The sequence below is a fragment of the Scyliorhinus torazame genome, chromosome 10 (genome assembly GCF_047496885.1).
Source record: "Scyliorhinus torazame isolate Kashiwa2021f chromosome 10, sScyTor2.1, whole genome shotgun sequence".
Taxonomy (NCBI): Eukaryota; Metazoa; Chordata; class Chondrichthyes; order Carcharhiniformes; family Scyliorhinidae; genus Scyliorhinus; species Scyliorhinus torazame.
This window is the reverse complement of record NC_092716.1, coordinates 5119348-5139971: the sequence shown is the minus strand read 5'-3', so window position 1 is coordinate 5139971 and position 20624 is coordinate 5119348. Positions and strand designations below refer to the sequence as shown.

At 58.0% G+C, this 20624-nt stretch overlaps 1 protein-coding gene across 7 annotated transcripts in view; it reads left to right on the top strand.

Moving 5' to 3' along the window:
• The window catches only part of pepd (peptidase D), a 720447-nt gene that overhangs the window by 437928 nt on the left and 261895 nt on the right, over positions 1 to 20624 (top strand). For all 7 annotated transcript variants that reach the window (XM_072517763.1, XM_072517762.1, XM_072517760.1 and 4 more), the window contains one exon: positions 17795 to 17870. In XM_072517763.1, coding sequence (XP_072373864.1) covers positions 17795 to 17870 — 76 coding nt within the window. The remainder of the gene's footprint in view (positions 1 to 17794; positions 17871 to 20624) is intronic.

Genomic DNA, 20624 nt, shown 5'->3' with positions numbered 1-20624 from the left:
TCAGGGCCCGGGAGAGTGAGTTTGAGTTCGGGTCCGGGCCCGGGAGAGTGAGTTTGAGTCAGGGCCCGAGAGAGTGAGTTTGAGTCAGGGCCCGAGAGAGTGAGTTTGAGTCAGGGCCCGGGAGAGCGAGTTTGAGTTCGGGTCAGGGCCCGGGAGAGTGAGTTCGGATCAGGACCCGGGAGAGCGAGTTTGGATCAGGACCCGGGAGAGTGAGTTCGGATCAGGGCCCGGGAGAGTGAGTTTGGATCAGGACCCGGGAGAGTGAGTTCGGGTAAGGGCCCGGGAGAGTGAGTTCGGGTCAGGACCCGAGAGAGTGAGTTTGGATCAGGACCTGGGAGAGTGAGTTCGAGTCAGGGCCCGGGAGAGTGAGTTCGGATCAGGACCCGGGAGAGTGAGTTTGGATCAGGACCTGGGAGAGTGAGTTCGGGTCAGGGCCCGGGAGAGTGAGTTCGGGTCAGGACCCGAGAGAGTGAGTTTGAATTCGAGTCAGGGCCCGGGAGAGTGAGTTTGAGTCAGGGCCTGGGAGAGTGAGTTTGCGTTTGAGTCAAGACCCAGGAGAGTGAGTTTGAGTCAGGGCCCGGGAGAGTGAGTTTGGGTTTGAGTCAGGGCCCGGGAGAGTGAGTTTGGTTTCGAGTCAGGGCCCGAGAGAGTGGGTTTGAGTCAGGGCCCGAGAGAGTGAGTTTGAGTCAGGGCCCGGGGGAGCGAGGTTGAGTTCGGGTCAGGGCACAGGAGAGCGAGTTCGGGTCAGGGCCCGGGAGAGCGAGTTCGGGTCAGGGCCCGGGAGAGCGAGTTCGGGTCAGGGCCCGGGAGAGTGAGATCGGGTCAGGGCCCGGGAGAGTGAGTTCGGGTCAGGGCCCGGGAGAGTGAGTTCGGGTCAGGGCCCGGGAGAGTGAGTTCGGGTCAGGGCCCGGGAGAGTGAGTTCGGGTCAGGGCCCGGGAGAGTGAGTTCGGGTCAGGGCCCGGGAGAGTGAGTTCGGGTCAGGGCCCGGGAGAGTGAGTTCGGGTCAGGGCCCGGGAGAGTGAGTTCGGGTCAGGGCCCGGGAGAGTGAGTTCGGGTCAGGGCCCGGGAGAGTGAGTTCGGGTCAGGGCCCGGGAGAGTGAGTTCGGGTCAGGGCCCGGGAGAGTGAGTTCGTGTCAGGGCCCGGGAGAGTGAGTTCGTGTCAGGGCCCGGGAGAGTGAGTTGGGGTCAGGGCCCGGGAGAGTGAGTTGGGGTCAGGGCCCGGGAGAGTGAGTTCGGGTCAGGGCCCGGGAGAGTGAGTTGGGGTCAGGGCCCGGGAGAGTGAGTTGGGGTCAGGGCCCGGGAGAGTGAGTTGGGGTCAGGGCCCGGGAGAGTGAGTTCGGGTCAGGACCCGGGAGAGTGAGTTTGAGTTCGAGTCAGGGCCCGGGAGAGTGAGTTTGGGTCAGGGCCCGGGAGAGTGAGTTTGAGTTCGGGTCAGGGCCCGGGAGAGTGAGTTTGAGTTCGAGTCAGGACCCGAGAGAGTGAGTTTGAGTTCGGGTCAGGGCCCGGGAGAGTGAGTTTGTGTCAGGGCCCGGGAGAGCGAGTTTGGGTTCGAGTCATGGCCCGGGAGAATGAGTTTGAGTTCGGGTCAGGGCCCGGGAGAGTGAGTTTGTGTCAGGGCCCGGGAGAGCGAGTTTGGGTTCGAGTCAGGGCCCGGGAGAGTGAGTTGGAGTTCGGGTCAGGGCCGGGAGAGTGAGTTTGAGTTCGGGTCAGGGCCCGAGAGAGTGAGTTTGAGTCCAGGCCCGGGAGAGTGAGTTTGGGTTTGAGTCAGGGCCCGGGAGAGTGAGTATGGGTTTGAGTCAGGGCCCGGGAGAGTGAGTTTGGTTTCGTGTCAGGGCCCGGGAGAGTGAGTTCGGGTCAGGGCCCGGGAGAGTGAGTTCGAGTTAGGGCCCGGGAGAGTGAGTTCGGGTCAGGACGCGGGAGAGTGAGTTTGAGTTCGGGTCAGGGCCCGGGAGAGTGAGTTCGGGTCAGGGCCCGGGAGAGTGAGTTCGGGTCAGGGCCCGGGAGAGTGAGTTCGGGTCAGGGCCCGGGAGAGTGAGTTCGGGTCAGGGCCCGGGAGAGTGAGTTCGGGTCAGGGCCCGGGAGAGTGAGTTCGGGTCAGGGCACGGGAGTGTGAGTTCGAGTCAGGGCCCGGGAGAGTGAGTTTGAGTTTGGGTCAGGACCAGGGAGAGTGAATTTGAGTTCGGGTCAGGGCCCGGGAGAGTGAATTTGAGTTCGGGTCAGGGCCCGGGAGAGTGAGTTTGAGTTCGGGTCCGGGCCCGGGAGAGTGAGTTTGAGTCAGGGCCCGAGAGAGTGAGTTTGAGTCAGGGCCCGGGAGAGCGAGTTTGAGTTCGGGTCAGGGCCCGGGAGAGTGAGTTCGGATCAGGACCCGGGAGAGCGAGTTTGGATCAGGACCCGGGAGAGTGAGTTCGGATCAGGGCCCGGGAGAGTGAGTTTGGATCAGGACCCGGGAGAGTGAGTTCGGGTAAGGGCCCGGGAGAGTGAGTTCGGGTCAGGACCCGAGAGAGTGAGTTTGGATCAGGACCTGGGAGAGTGAGTTCGAGTCAGGGCCCGGGAGAATGAGTTTGAGTTCGGGTCAGGGCCCGGGAGAGTGAGTTTGTGTCAGGGCCCGGGAGAGCGAGTTTGGGTTCGAGTCAGGGCCCGGGAGAGTGAGTTTGAGTTCGGGTCAGGACCCGAGAGAGTGAGTTTGAGTTCGGGTCAGGGCCCGAGAGAGTGAGTTTGAGTCAGGGCCTGGGAGAGTGAGTTTGGGTTTGAGTCAGGGCCCGGGAGAGTGAGTTTGAGTCAGGGCCTGGGAGAGTGAGTTTGGGTTTGAGTCAGGGCCCGGGAGAGTGAGTTTGGTTTCGAGTCAGGGCCCGAGAGAGTGGGTTTGAGTCAGGGCCCGAGAGAGTGAGTTTGAGTCAGGGCCCGGGAGAGCGAGGTTGAGTTCGGGTCAGGGCACAGGAGAGCGAGTTCGGGTCAGGGCCCGGGAGAGCGAGTTCGGGTCAGGGCCCGGGAGAGCGAGTTCGGGTCAGGGCCCGGGAGAGCGAGTTCGGGTCAGGGCCCGGGAGAGCGAGTTCGGGTCAGGGCCCGGGAGAGCGAGTTCGGGTCAGGGCCCGGGAGAGCGAGTTCGGGTCAGGGCCCGGGAGAGCGAGTTCGGGTCAGGGCCCGGGAGAGCGAGTTCGTGTCAGGGCCCGGGAGAGTGAGTTCGGGTCAGGGCCCGGGAGAGTGAGTTCGGGTCAGGGCCCGGGAGAGTGAGTTCGGGTCAGGGCCCGGGAGAGTGAGTTCGGGTCAGGGCCCGGGAGAGTGAGTTCGGGTCAGGGCCCGGGAGAGTGAGTTCGGGTCAGGGCCCGGGAGAGTGAGTTCGGGTCAGGGCCCGGGAGAGTGAGTTCGGGTCAGGGCCCGGGAGAGTGAGTTCGGGTCAGGGCCCGGGAGAGGGAGTTCGGGTCAGGGCCCGGGAGAGGGAGTTCGGGTCAGGGCCCGGGAGAGTGAGTTCGGGTCAGGGCCCGGGAGAGTGAGTTCGGGTCAGGGCCCGGGAGAGTGAGTTCGGGTCAGGGCCCGGGAGAGTGAGTTCGGGTCAGGGCCCGGGAGAGTGAGTTCGGGTCAGGGCCCGGGAGAGTGAGTTCGGGTCAGGGCCCGGGAGAGTGAGTTCGGGTCAGGGCCCGGGAGAGTGAGTTCGGGTCAGGGCCCGGGAGAGTGAGTTCGGGTCAGGGCCCGGGAGAGTGAGTTCGGGTCAGGGCCCGGGAGAGTGAGTTCGGGTCAGGGCCCGGGAGAGTGAGTTCGGGTCAGGGCCCGGGAGAGTGAGTTCGGGTCAGGGCCCGGGAGAGTGAGTTCGGGTCAGGGCCCGGGAGAGTGAGTTCGGGTCAGGGCCCGGGAGAGTGAGTTCGGGTCAGGGCCCGGGAGAGTGAGTTCGGGTCAGGGCCCGGGAGAGTGAGTTCGGGTCAGGGCCCGGGAGAGTGAGTTCGGGTCAGGGCCCGGGAGAGTGAGTTCGGGTCAGGGCCCGGGAGAGTGAGTTCGGGTCAGGGCCCGGGAGAGTGAGTTCGGGTCAGGGCCCGGGAGAGTGAGTTCGGGTCAGGGCCCGGGAGAGTGAGTTTGAGTTACGGCCCGGGAGAGTGTGTTAGGGTCAGGGCCCGGGAGAGTGAGTTCGGGTCAGGGCCCGGGAGAGTGAGTTCGGGTCAGGGCCCGGGAGAGTGAGTTGGGGTCAGGGCCCGGGAGAGTGAGTTGGGGTCAGGGCCCGGGAGAGTGAGTTGGGGTCAGGGCCCGGGAGAGTGAGTTGGGGTCAGGGCCCGGGAGAGTGAGTTGGGGTCAGGGCCCGGGAGAGTGAGTTGGGGTCAGGGCCCGGGAGAGTGAGTTGGGGTCAGGGCCCGGGAGAGTGAGTTGGGGTCAGGGCCCGGGAGAGTGAGTTGGGGTCAGGGCCCTGGAGAGTGAGTTGGGGTCAGGGCCCTGGAGAGTGAGTTCGGGTCAGGGCCCGGGAGAGTGAGTTCGGGTCAGGGCCCGGGAGAGTGAGTTCGGGTCAGGGCCCGGGAGAGTGAGTTCGGGTCAGGGCCCGGGAGAGTGAGTTCGGGTCAGGGCCCGGGAGAGTGAGTTCGGGTCAGGGCCCGGGAGAGTGAGTTCGGGTCAGGGCCCGGGAGAGTGAGTTCGGGTCAGGGCCCGGGAGAGTGAGTTCGGGTCAGGGCCCGGGAGAGTGAGTTCGGGTCAGGGCCCGGGAGAGTGAGTTCGGGTCAGGGCCCGGGAGAGTGAGTTCGGGTCAGGGCCCGGGAGAGTGAGTTCGGGTCAGGGCCCGGGAGAGTGAGTTCGGGTCAGGGCCCGGGAGAGTGAGTTCGGGTCAGGGCCCGGGAGAGTGAGTTCGGGTCAGGGCCCGGGAGAGTGAGTTCGGGTCAGGGCCCGGGAGAGTGAGTTCGGGTCAGGGCCCGGGAGAGTGAGTTCGGGTCAGGGCCCGGGAGAGTGAGTTCGGGTCAGGGCCCGGGAGAGTGAGTTCGGGTCAGGGCCCGGGAGAGTGAGTTCGGGTCAGGGCCCGGGAGAGTGAGTTCGGGTCAGGGCCCGGGAGAGTGAGTTCGGGTCAGGGCCCGGGAGAGTGAGTTCGGGTCAGGGCCCGGGAGAGTGAGTTCGGGTCAGGGCCCGGGAGAGTGAGTTCGGGTCAGGGCCCGGGAGAGTGAGTTCGGGTCAGGGCCCGGGAGAGTGAGTTCGGGTCAGGGCCCGGGAGAGTGAGTTCGGGTCAGGGCCCGGGAGAGTGAGTTCGGGTCAGGGCCCGGGAGAGTGAGTTCGGGTCAGGGCCCGGGAGAGTGAGTTCGGGTCAGGGCCCGGGAGAGTGAGTTCGGGTCAGGGCCCGGGAGAGTGAGTTCGGGTCAGGGCCCGGGAGAGTGAGTTCGGGTCAGGGCCCGGGAGAGTGAGTTCGGGTCAGGGCCCGGGAGAGTGAGTTCGGGTCAGGGCCCGGGAGAGTGAGTTCGGGTCAGGGCCCGGGAGAGCGAGTTCGGGTCAGGGCCCGGGAGAGCGAGTTCGGGTCAGGGCCCGGGAGAGCGAGTTCGGGTCAGGGCCCGGGAGAGCGAGTTCGGGTCAGGGCCCGGGAGAGTGAGTTCGGGTCAGGGCCCGGGAGAGTGAGTTCGGGTCAGGGCCCGGGAGAGTGAGTTCGGGTCAGGGCCCGGGAGAGTGAGTTCGGGTCAGGGCCCGGGAGAGTGAGTTCGGGTCAGGGCCCGGGAGAGTGAGTTCGGGTCAGGGCCCGGGAGAGTGAGTTCGGGTCAGGGCCCGGGAGAGTGAGTTCGGGTCAGGGCCCGGGAGAGTGAGTTCGGGTCAGGGCCCGGGAGAGTGAGTTCGGGTCAGGGCCCGGGAGAGTGAGTTCGGGTCAGGGCCCGGGAGAGTGAGTTCGGGTCAGGGCCCGGGAGAGTGAGTTCGGGTCAGGGCCCGGGAGAGTGAGTTCGGGTCAGGGCCCGGGAGAGTGAGTTCGGGTCAGGGCCCGGGAGAGTGAGTTCGGGTCAGGGCCCGGGAGAGTGAGTTCGGGTCAGGGCCCGGGAGAGTGAGTTCGGGTCAGGGCCCGGGAGAGTGAGTTCGGGTCAGGGCCCGGGAGAGTGAGTTCGGGTCAGGGCCCGGGAGAGTGAGTTCGGGTCAGGGCCCGGGAGAGTGAGTTCGGGTCAGGGCCCGGGAGAGTGAGTTCGGGTCAGGGCCCGGGAGAGTGAGTTCGGGTCAGGGCCCGGGAGAGTGAGTTCGGGTCAGGGCCCGGGAGAGTGAGTTCGGGTCAGGGCCCGGGAGAGTGAGTTCGAGTCAGGACCCGAGAGAGTGAGTTTGTGTTCGGGTCAGGGCCCGGGAGAGTGAGTTTGAGTTCGGGTCAGGGCCCGGGAGAGTGAGTTTGAGTTGGGCCCCAGGACATCAGGTTCGAGTCGGGGGTCCAGGAGATCAGGTTTGAGTTTTAGTGCCCTGGGAAGAGACACTGCACTGGTAAATATGAGGGTATGCGAGTGAGTGAGTGAGGGACTGGGAGAGTGAGTGAGGGACTGGGAGAGTTTGAGTGAGGGGGTTGATAGAGTGAATGAAGGGGTGTGGGAGGGTGAGTGAATGTGTGTGTGGGGGAGTGAGTGGATGAGTGTGTTGGGGGGAGGTGAATGAGTGTGTGGGGGGGGGTGAATCAGTGTGTGGGGGGGGGGTGAATCAGTGTGTGGGGGGGGGGGGAGTGAATGAGTGTGTGGGGGGGGGGGAGTGAATGAGTGTGTGGGGGGTGGGGGTAAGTGAGTGTCTGGGGTGTGGGGGAGTGAGTGTGGAGGGAGTGAATGAATGAGTGTGGGGAGAGTGTGATTGAGGGTGGGGGTGAGTGAGTGTGTTAGTGTGCGTGTGGAAGAGTGGGAGCAAGTGGATGAGCTAGCGTGAGAGACTGAGTGGGTGAGGGGATGAGGGAGGGAGGCAGGGAGAATGAGGGAGGGAGGGAGAGTGAGGGAGGTAGGATGAGGGAGGGCGGGAGGGAGGATGAGGCAGGGAGCATGAGGGAGGCAGGGAGGATGAGGGAGAGGAGGGAGAGGAGGGAGGATGAGGCAGGGAGGCAGGAAGGATGAGGGAGGGAGGGAGATAGGCAGGGAGGGTGAGTGAGGGAGGTAGGATGAGGGAGGGCGGGAGGGAGGATGAGGGAGGGAGGGAGGATGAGGCAGGGAGCATGAGGGAGGCAGGGAGGATGAGGGAGAGGAGGGAGGGAGGCAGGGAGGATGAGGGCGAGAGGCAGGGAGGATGAGGGAGGGAGGGAGGATGAGTTTGAATCTGCCTGAGGCCCAGTCTCAGGTTTCTCATTCACTCTCACCACCACGTCCCACTCACACTCACACACCCACATTCCCCACTCACACACCCACACCCCTCACACCCACTCACACACCCACACCCCACTCACACACCCACATTCCCCACTCACACACCCACATTCCCCACTCACACTCCCCACTCACACACCCACACTCCCCACTCACACACCCAAATTCCCCACTCACACTCACACTCCCTACTCACACACCCACATTCTCCACTCACACTCACACACCCACATTCCCCACTCACACACCCACATTCCCCACTCACACACCCACATTCCCAACTCACACTCACACACCCACATTCCCCACTCACACTCACACACCCACATTCCCCACTCACACACCCACATTCCCCACTCACACTCCCCACTCACACACCCACATTCCCCACTCACACACCCACATTCCCCACTCACACTCACACTCTCACACCCACATTCCCCACTCACACACCCACATTCCCCACTCACACACCCACATTCCCCACTCACACACCCACATTCCCCACTCACACTCACACTCTCACACCCACATTCCCCACTCACACACCCACATTCCCCACTCACACACCCACATTCCCCACTCACACACCCACATTCCCCACTCACACTCCCACATTCCCCACTCACACTCCCACATTCCCCACTCACACCCACACACCCACATTCCCCACTCACACTCCCCACTCACACACCCACATTCCCCACTCACACACCCACATTCCCCACTCACACACCCACATTCCCCACTCACACTCACACTCTCCACTCACACACCCACATTCCCCACTCACACACCCACATTCCCCACTCACACACCCACATTCCCCACTCACACACCCACATTCCCCACTCACACACCCACATTCCCCACTCTCACACCCACATTCCCCACTCACACTCACACTCTCACACCCACATTCCCCACTCACACACCCACATTCCCCACTCACACACCCACATTCCCCACTCACACACCCACATTCCCCACTCACACACCCACATTCCCCACTCACACACCCACATTCCCCACTCACACTCACACTCTCACATTCCCCACTCATACACCCACATTCCCCACTCACACACCCACATTCCCCACTCACACTCCCACATTCCCCACTCACACTCCCACATTCCCCACTCACACCCACACACCCACATTCCCCACTCACACTCCCCACTCACACACCCACACTCCCCACTCACACACCCACACTCCCCACTCACACACCCACACTCCCCACTCACACACCCACATTCCCCACTCACACACCCACATTCCCCACTCACACTCACACTCTCCACTCACACACCCACATTCCCCACTCACACACCCACATTCCCCACTCACACACCCACATTCCCCACTCTCACACCCACATTCCCCACTCACACTCACACACCCACATTCCCCACTCTCACACCCACATTCCCCACTCACACTCCCCACTCACACACCCACATTCCCCACTCACACACCCACATTCCCCACTCACACACCCACATTCCCCACTCACACACCCACATTCCCCACTCACACTCCCCACTCACACACCCACATTCCCCACTCACACACCCACACTCCCCACTCACACACCCACGTTCCCAACTCACACCCACTCACACACCCACATTCCCCACTCGCACTCACACACTCACATTCCCCACTCACTCACACACCCACATTCCCCACTCACACCCATATTCCCCACTCACACACCCACATTCCCCACTCACACCCATATTCCCCACTCACACACCAACATTCCCCACTCACTCACACACCCACATTCCACACACCCACACCCACATTCCCCACTCACACTCACACACCCACATTCCCCACTCACACACCCACATTCCCCACTCACACTCCCCACTCTCACACCCACATTCCCCACTCTCACACCCACATTCCTCACTCTCACACCCACATTCCCCACTCTCACTCCCCACTCTCACACCCACATTCCCCACTCACACACCCACATTCCCCACTCACACTCACACACCCACATTCCCCACTCACACACCCACATTCCCCACTCACACTCCCCACTCACACACCCACAAATTGCCCACTCACACTCCCCACTCACACACCCACATTCCCCACTCACACACCCACATTCCCCACTCACACACCCACATTCCCCACTCACACTCACACTCTCCACTCACACACCCACATTCCCCACTCACACACCCACATTCCCCACTCTCACACCCACATTCCCCACTCACACTCCCCACTCACACACCCACATTCCCCACTCACACACCCACATTCCCCACTCACACACCCACATTCCCCACTCACACACCCACATTCCCCACTCACACTCCCCACTCACACACCCACATTCCCCACTCACACACCCACACTCTCCACTCACACACCCACACTCCCCACTCACACACCCACGTTCCCAACTCACACCCACTCACACACCCACATTCCCCACTCGCACTCACACACTCACATTCCCCACTCACTCACACACCCACATTCACCACTCACACCCATATTCCCCACTCACACACCCACATTCCCCACTCACACCCATATTCCCCACTCACACACCAACATTCCCCACTCACTCACACACCCACATTCCCCACTCACACACCCACACCCACGTTCCCAACTCACACCCACACCCACCCACACCCACATTCCCCACTCACACTCACACACCCATATTCCCCACTCACACACCCACATTCCCCACTCACACACCCACATTCCCCACTCACACTCCCCACTCACACACCCACATTCCCCACTCTCACACCCACATTCCCCACTCACACACCCACATTCCCCACTCACACTCACACACCCACATTCCCCACTCACACACCCACATTCCCCACTCACACTCCCCACTCACACACCCACATTCCCCACTCACACTCCCCACTCACACACCCACACTCTCCACTCACACACCCACACTCCCCACTCACACACCCACGTTCCCAACTCGCACTCACACACTCACATTCCCCACTCACTCACACACCCACATTCCCCACTCACACCCATATTCCCCACTCACACACCCACATTCCCCACTCACACCCATATTCCCCACTCACACACCAACATTCCCCACTCACTCACACACCCACATTCCCCACTCACACACCCACACCCACGTTCCCAACTCACACCCACTCACACACCCACACCCACATTCCCCACTCACACTCCCCACTCACACACCCACATTCCCCACTCACACACCCACACTCTCCACTCACACACCCACACTCCCCACTCACACACCCACGTTCCCAACTCACACCCACTCACACACCCACATTCCCCACTCGCACTCACACACTCACATTCCCCACTCACTCACACACCCACATTCACCACTCACACCCATATTCCCCACTCACACACCCACATTCCCCACTCACACCCATATTCCCCACTCACACACCAACATTCCCCACTCACTCACACACCCACATTCCCCACTCACACACCCACACCCACGTTCCCAACTCACACCCACACACACCCACACCCACATTCCCCACTCACACTCACACACCCATATTCCCCACTCACACACCCACATTCCCCACTCACACACCCACATTCCCCACTCACACTCCCCACTCACACACCCACATTCCCCACTCTCACACCCACATTCCCCACTCACACACCCACATTCCCCACTCACACTCACACACCCACATTCCCCACTCACACACCCACATTCCCCACTCACACTCCCCACTCACACACCCACATTCCCCACTCACACTCCCCACTCACACACCCACACTCTCCACTCACACACCCACACTCCCCACTCACACACCCACGTTCCCAACTCGCACTCACACACTCACATTCCCCACTCACTCACACACCCACATTCCCCACTCACACCCATATTCCCCACTCACACACCCACATTCCCCACTCACACCCATATTCCCCACTCACACACCAACATTCCCCACTCACTCACACACCCACATTCCCCACTCACACACCCACACCCACGTTCCCAACTCACACCCACTCACACACCCACACCCACATTCCCCACTCACACACCCACACCCACGTTCCCAACTCACACCCACTCACACACCCACACCCACATTCCCCACTCACACTCACACACCCACATTCCTCACACACACCCACACCCACATTCCCCACTCACATTCACACACCCACATTCCCCACTCTCACACCCACATTCCCCACTCACCCACTTTCCCCACTCACACACCCACATTCCCCACTCGCACTCACACACTCACATTCCCCACTCACACTCACACACCCCACTCACACACCCACATTCCCCACTCACCCACGCACACCCCACTCACACACCCACATTCCCCACTCACACTCACACACCCATGTTCCCAACTCACACCCACTCACACACACCCACATTCCCCACTCTCACACCCACATTCCCCACTCACACTCACATATCCCACTCACTCACACACCCACATTCCCCACTCACACACCCACATTCCCCACTCACACTCACACACCCACATTCCCCACTCACACTCACACACCCACATTCCCCACTCTCACTCACACACCCACATTCCCCACTCACACACCCACATTCCCCACTCACACTCACACACCCACATTCCCCACTCACACTCACACACCCACATTCCCCACTCACACACTCACATTCCCCACACCCACATTCCCCACTCACACTCACACACCCACATTCCCCACTCACACTCGCACACCCACATTCCCCACTCACACTCACACACCCACATTCCCCACTCACACACTCACATTCCCCACACCCACATTCCCCACTCACACTCACACACCCACATTCCCCACTCACTCACACACCCACATTCCCCACTCTCACACCCACATTCCCCACTCACACACCCACACCCACATTCCCCAATCACACACCCACATTCCCCAATCACACACCCACATTCCCCACTCACACACCCACATTTCCCACTCACACTCACACTCTCACACCCACATTCCCCACTCACACACCCACATTCCCCACTCACACACCCACACCCACATTCCCCAATCACACACCCACATTCCCCAATCACACACCCACATTCCCCACTCACACACCCACATTTCCCACTCACATTCACACACCCACATTCCCCACTCACACACCCACATTCCCCACTCTCACACCCACATTCCCCACTCACACACCCACACCCACATTCCCCAATCACACACCCACATTCCCCAATCACACACCCACATTCCCCACTCACACACCCACATTTCCCACTCACATTCACACACCCACATTCCCCACTCACACACCCACATTCCCCACTCACACTCCCCACTCACACACCCACATTCCCCACACCCACATTCCCCACACCCACATTCCCCACACCCACATTCCCCACACCCACATTCCCCACACCCACATTCCCCACACCCACATTCCCCACACCCACATTCCCCACACCCACATTCCCCACACCCACATTCCCCACACCCACATTCCCCACACCCACATTCCCCACACCCACATTCCCCACACCCACATTCCCCACACCCACATTCCCCACACCCACATTCCCCACACCCACATTCCCCACACCCACATTCCCCACACCCACATTCCCCACACCCACATTCCCCACACCCACATTCCCCACACCCACATTCCCCACACCCACATTCCCCACACCCACATTCCCCACACCCACATTCCCCACACCCACATTCCCCACACCCACATTCCCCACACCCACATTCCCCACACCCACATTCCCCACACCCACATTCCCCACACCCACATTCCCCACTCACACTCTCACACCCACATTCCCCACACCCATATTCCCCACTCACACACCCACGTTCCCCACACCCACATTCCCCACTCACACTCACACACCCACATTCCCCACTCACACTCACACACCCACATTCCCCACTCACACTCACACACCCACATTCCCCACTCACACACCCACATTCCCTACTCACACTCACACACCCACATTCCCCACTCACACACCCACATCAACTGACTTACTCTTTTTTTAACTTCACTGTTTATTGCTGTGACATTCCTGTCCTGCTGCTCAGTAACTGTTTCTTTGCTTAAAAGCTGAACTTTTTAAATAAATATAGTTTGTTGTTGTGCCACGCTTCTTCCTGAAATGTTCTCATTGGCCCATTGAATGTGTAAAATAGGCAAATGTGCCCCCTCCCCGAGCAAGATGGCAGGAAATGTGCCCCCTCCCCGAGCGAGATGGCTGGAAATGTGCCCCCTCCCCGAGCAAGATGGCAGCAAATGTGCCCCCTCCTCCTCGAGCGAGATGGCTGGAAATGTGCCCCCTCTCCCCGAGTGAGATGGCTGGAAATGTGCCCCCTCCCCAAGCGAGATGGCAGGAAATGTGCCCCCTCTCCCCGAGCAAGATGGCAGGAAATGTGCCCCCTCTCCCCGAACGAGATGGCAGGAATTGTGCCCCCTCTCCCCGAGCGAGATGGCAGGAATTGTGCCCCCTCTCCCCGAATGAGATGGCAGGAAATGTGCCCCCTCCTCCTCGAGCAAGATGGCAGGAAATGTGCCCCGTCCTCCTCGAGCAAGATGGCAGGAAATGTGCCCCGTCCTCCTCGAGCAAGATGGCAGGAAATGTGCCCCCTCCCTGAGCGAGATGGCTGGAAATATGCCCCCTCTCCCCGAGTGAGATGGCAGGAAATGTGCCCCCTCCCCGAGCGAGATGGCTGGAAATGTGCCCCCTCTCCCTGAGCGAGATGGCTGGAAATGTGCCCCCTCCCCGAACGAGATGGCAGGAAATATGCCCCCTCTCCTCGAGCAAGATGGCAGGAAATGTGCCCCCTTTCCTCGAGCGAGATGGCAGGAAATGTGCCCCCTCTCCCCGAGCGAGATGGCTGGACAAGCATCTTTCAGGTGGTAGTGGTCGTGGGTTTGGAAGATGCTACCTCAGGAGCCTTGCTGAGTTATTGCAGTGCACCTTGTAGATGGTACACACGTCAGCTAATGTTGGTGGTGGTGGAGGAAGGAATGTTTAAGATGGTGGGTTGGGTGCCGATCAAGCAGCGCTGTTTTGTCCAGGATGGTGTCGAGCTTCTTGAGTGTTGGGGGTGCGTTCATCCAGGCAAGTGGAGAGTATTCCAGCACATTCCTGACTTGTGCCTTGTGGATGGTGGACAGGCTTTGGGGAGTCAGGAGGTGAGTTGCTCTCCGCAGGATTCCCAGCCTCTGACCTGCTCTTAATGTATTTTATGACTGATTCAGTTAATTTTCTGGCGTGTGGTAATTTTCAGGATGTTGATGAGAGGGGATTCAGCGATGGTAATGCTATAGAAAATCGAGGGGAGCCTTTGAAAATCTCACTTATTTTCAGATGGCCATTGACAGGCAGTTGTGTGGCATGAATGGGAATTGCCAGTCAGTGCAAGCCTGAATGGTGGTCAGGTCTTGCTGCATATGGACACAGATTGCTTCAGGATCTGAGTTGTGAATGATTCACTTCGATGTGGTGGCCATCACGGAAACTTGGATAGAAGAGGGGCAGAAATGGTTGTTGGAGGTCCCTAGTTATAGATGTTTCAATAAGATTAGGGAGGGTGGTAAAAGAGATGGGGGGGGGGGTGTGGGTGGCATTGTTAATTAGAGATAGTATAACAGCTGTAGAAAGGCAGTTCGAGGAAAAACTTTGGTAAGGCCACATTTGGAGTACTGTGGACAGTTCTGGTCGCCTCATTTTAGGAAGGATGTGGAAGCTTTGGAAAAGGTGCAAAGGAGATTTACCAGGATATTGCCTGGAATGGAGAGTAGGTCTTACGAGGAAAGGTTGAGGGTGCTAGGCCTTTTCTCATTAGAACGGAGAAGGATTAGGGGCGACTTGATAGAGGTTTATAAGATGATCTGGGAATAGATAGAGTAGACAGTCAGAGACTTTTTCCCTGGGTGGAACAAACCATTACAAGGGGACATAAATTTAAGGTGAATGGTGGAAGATATAGGGGGGATGTCAGAGGTAGGTTCTTTACCCAGAGAGTAGTGGGGGCATGGAATGCACTGCCTGTGGAAGTAGTTGAGTCGGAAACATTAGGGACCTTCAAGCAGTTATTGGATGGGTACATGGATTACGGTAAAATGATATAGTGTAGATTTATTTGTTCTTAAGGGCAGCACGGTAGCATTGTGGATAGCACAATTGCTTCACAGCTCCAGGGTCCCAGGTTCGATTCCGGCTTGGGTCACCGTCTGTGCGGAGTCTGCACATCCTCCCCGTGTGTGCGTGGGTTTCCTCCGGGTGCTCCAGTTTCCTCCCACAGTCCAAAGATGTGCAGGTTAGGTGGATTAGCCATGATAAATTGCCCTTAGTGTCCAAAATTCCCCTTAGTGTTGGGTGGAGGTGTTGACTTTGGGTAGGGTGCTCTTTCCAAGAGCCGGTGCAGACTCAATGGGCCGAATGGCCTCCTTCTGCACTGTAAATTCAATTATAATCTATGAATAATCTAGGACAAATGTTCGGCACAACATCGTGGGTTCTGTGCTGTATTTTTCTATTTTCTATGTTCTATGGCATCAGGAGCCCAGCTAAATTGGAGTCAATGGGAATCGGGGGGAAAACTCTCCACTATGTTGGAGTCATTCCTGGCACAAAGGAAGATGGTTGGAGGTCAATCATCTCAACTCCACATCATTGTAGGAGATCCTCAGACACAACCATCTTCAGCTGCTTCATTAATTACCTTTCTTCTATCATAAGGTCCAAAGTGAAGATGTTGGCTGATGACTGCACAATGTTCTGAATCATTCACAACTCAGATCCTGAAGCAATCTGTGTCCATATGCAGCAAGACCTGACCACCATTCAGGCTTGCACTGACTGGCAACATCTGGCTGAAGATGGTTGCAAATGCCTCTTGTCTTTTGTACTGATGTACTGGGCTCCTGTATCATTGGGAATCTTTGCCTTCTCCAGTTAGTTGTTTAATTGTGCATCACTGCACAGCTTTGATGTTGCCTGTATGTTGCTGGGTCACTGTCTGTGTGGAGTTTGCACGTTCTCCCCGTGTCCGCGTGGGTTTCCTCCGGGTGCTCCGGTTTCCTCCCACAGTCCAAAGACGTGCAGGTTAGGTGGATTGGCCATGCTAAATTACCCGTAGTGTCCATAAGGGTTGGGAGGGGTTATTGGGTGGAAGTGGGGGATTAATGTGGGTCGGTGCAGACTCGATGGGCCGAATGGCCTCCTTCTGCACTGTATGTTCTATGTAATCTATGTAAGCTCTGTTCACACGGTGCTTCTGTTAATATTCTCGCTTCGCCAAATTGGCACCTCATTTTTAGGTATACATTGTGCTGCTCCTGGTATGCTCTCCAACATTCCTCATTGAACCAGAATTATGTCCCCATCAAACACTCCCAGGACAGGTACAGCACGGGATTAGATACAGAGTAAATCTCCCTCTACACTGTCCCCATCAAACACCCCAGGACAGGTACAGCACGGGATTAGATACAGAGTAAAGGTCCCTCCACACTGTCCCCATCAAACACTCCCAAGACAGGTACAGCACGGGATGAGATACAGAGTAAAGCTCCCCATACACTGTCCTCATCAGTAGTTAGGCCAGGTATCCCAGCTATATTGTAAATGTAAACAATCTTTATTGTCACAAAGAGGCTTACATTAACACTGCAATGAAGTTACTGTGAAAAGCCCCCTAGTCACCACATTCCGGGGCCTGTTTTGGTACACGGAGAATTCAGAATTCTCAGCTGGTACGGGAATTGAACCCGCGCTGCTGGCCTTGTTCTGCATCGCAAACCAACGGTCTAGCCCACTGAGCTAAACCAACCCTCCCACATTTCAACATGTCCCATTGACTGTTGGCAACTGTAGAATGTGGAACCAGAGGTCACAGTCTATGCTTGGAGGCTGAATTCAGTAATCCATGTCCAAAAACATTGTTGCTGTGAGTGTGCTCATGGAGCAGACTTCCTTCGGGGACAGAGGAAGCCAGTTTTATTGATTCATTCATGCAGATTAGATAAGGTTAATTGAGAAAATAATCATTTGATGCAGTATATGAGTAATTTGGGACATGATGTGTGGTGAGTGTTGCATGTTGGGGAGGGTTAATGTCTGTGCTCTGGTTCCAGAACCCCTCCACCAAGGTTTTCTTCATCATCTCCAGCTCTTATCTGGACTCATTTGCTTCAATAGATCGAGATTGATTACAGCGAACAGTCAATACTCCATTATCATTGTATGCATCAGGATAGGAGAATGAGACGGAATTGGATCTTTTATCTTTCATAAATTCCTGTTTCCGCTTACCACGAACATTCTTCAGGATGTCTTAATGTGAATAATGGATGATAGCCCTGAACACATTGTGTTTACTGAGCAACTTTGATGTTCTGTGATATTAAATGTTGGCACAGATTTACTGAAACATGATGATTGTTTTCTCTCTCCACCGACTCCCCTCGCCCTGCCTTTAAAAGCCGTGTGATAAAGACAGACATGGAAGTGGAGCTGATGCGCTACACTAACCGCATCTCAAGCGATGCACATAAGGAGGTAACTATTATATAAACTTTCTCGTTAAAATAATCGAATGTATCAGCCTCTTGGGGATATGACCAAGCTGGCCTGCCCAGACCGGGTGGCTGTGCGGGGGTGATCTGATAGAGCCCAGTGAAGGTCTGATAGTGTGGGCTGAGTGGGCTTGTCCAGAATTAGAGTTCCTAAATGTTGGAACGGTCATTAACAATCCCAACAGGGAATTCAGGAGACATACCTTCAGCGAGAATGTGGGCCTCGCGACCACAGGGGGTAGCAGCAGAGATACCATTAAGGGGGATCTAGATAAAGACCAACAAAGGAATGGAAGGATAGGTTGATGGGTCAGGTGGAGAGGGATGAGAGGTTGGCGTGGAGCATCAATATTGGCACAGCTCAGTTCGGCTGAATGTTTCTGTGCTGTAAATGCGATGTATTGCTACTCGCTAATCTAAACAACAGTAAGATTGGCAGCAATATTGTTTTTCATTAATCCTGATTCTACGCTGAAGGCAGGTGTGAATCTTGTGTGACACTGAAACCGGAGTTTCCCACCCTGTAAGATGGGTTAAAATTGCGTCCCTTTGCTTGGCCATTGCCATTCTGGCCATCGCATGTTGCTAGCCCTGCTGCAAGAGCTCTTTATTATCCTCCAATTACAGTGAGTTTACAATCCACACAAAACGTCAGTTAGCCCTGGCTGCTCCCCCTCATCTCCATATATTCCTATCCTTATCTCCTTTGTGTGTTTAACTTCTTAAATATACCTGTTACTCACTTCAACCACTCCACAGAATCACAGAACAGAAGGCTGCCATTCAGCCCATCAAATCTGTGCCGGATGTTTCAAAGAGAATTTAGTTTGTCCCACTCAACCTGCCTTTTAACCAATATCCCTGCATTTCCTTCCTTCCAGATATTTATCCGATTCCTTTTCGGAGGCTACTATTGAATTTGTATCCATCACCCTTTCTGACAGTGCATTCCAAATCCTAACCAACTGCTTCATTAAAATGTTCTTCATTGTGTTCTTTCACCTTGTTTTGCCCTCAACCCTCGACCTGTACCCTCTGGTTATTGACCTTCGAACTGTACCCTCTGGTTATTGACCCTCGACCTGTACTCTCTGGTTATTGACCCTGGGCGTGATTCTCCCGGCCCCGCGCCGAGCCGCCCCGATGCCGGCGCGCGGTTCTCCGAGGTGCAGTGAATCGTGCCGGTGCGGCACCGGTTGCGGGCGGCTGTACGAGGCCGAGCGGCCGATTCTCCAGCCGGGCCGAGTGGCCGCGCGGAAAAAGCAGAGATCTGCCGTCCACACCTGGTCGCTGCCGGTGGGAACTCTGCGCGAAGGGTCAGGGGGCAGCCTGTGGGGAGGGAGGGGGCGTCCTCCGATGCGGTCTGGCCTGCAATTGGCGGGCCGGCCTCTCTCTCTCTCTCTTCCCCCCCCCCCCCGGGACTACTTTGTTGCGCGTCCAGCCCCAGAACCCCCGCGCCATGTTGCATCGGGGCCGGCGCGTTCGGTAAGGCCGCCGCGCGTGCGCGGCAGGAAGTGAGGCTGGAGCGGCGTGAACCGCTCCAGCGCCGTGCTGGCCCCCTGTGGGGGACAGAATCCCTACTGCCTGCGCCCGTTTCGCGCCGTCGTGAAACGTGACTGTGTTCTCGACGCCGTGGACACTCTGTCGCACGATGGGAGAATCGCTCCCCCTATACCTGTGCCCTCGACCTGTACCCTCGACCTGTACCCTCTGGCTATTAACCCTCGACCTGTACCCTCGACCTGTACCCTCTGGCTATTAGCCCTTGACCTGTGCCCTTGACCTGTACCCTCTGGCTATGTGCCCGCGGCCGGTGCCCGCGGCCGGTGCCCGCGGCCGGTGCCCGCGGCCGGTGCCCGCGGCCGGTGCCCGCGGCCGGTGCCCGCGGCCGGTGCCCGCGGCCGGTGCCCGCGGCCGGTGCCCGCGGCCGGTGCCCGCGGGCTATTAGCCCGCGGCCGGTGCCCGCTGGCTATTAGCCCGCGGCCGGTGCCCTCTGGCTATTAGCCCGCGGCCGGTGCCCTCTGGCTATTAGCCCGCGGCCGGTGCCCTCTGGCTATTAACCCTCGACCTGTACCCGCTGGCTATTAACCCTCGACCTGTGCCTTCGACCTGTACCCGCTGGCTATTAACCCTCGACCTGTGCCTTCGACCTGTACCCGCTGGCTATTAACCCTCGACCTGTGCCTTCGACCTGTACCCGCTGGCTATTAACCCTCGACCTGTACCCTCTGGTATTTGATCCTTAATCATTGGAAGCTGTTCCTCTTTATTTAATTACTGTAATCCCTTCCTGATTCTAAACACCTTTACTAAACCACCTGGTTGATTTTCTCTGTTGTAAGGAGTCCAACCCCAGTTTCACTATACTCTCCATATAACTGTAATCCCTCATCCCTGGTCACATTCTACTAAACCTCCTCTGCATTCTCTCAAACCTCGTTCTTCCAAAAGCGCAGCACTCACAATTGAATCCGGTCCTCCAACCAGGGCTGAACTAGTCTCCTGTAACACAAACACAAAACTGGGCAGCAGGGATAGGCCCTTTGGCTCCTCGGGATTACTCTGTGATAGAAAGGGATTGTGGCCTCGCCTCCACTCTGCCGCCGCACACCCCCCCTCCCCAATCCTCCACTCTCCCGCTGCACACCCCCCCACCCCTAATCCTCCACTCTCCCGCCGCACACCCCCCCCTCCCCAATCCTCCACTCTCCCGCCGCACCCCCCCCACCCCTAATAC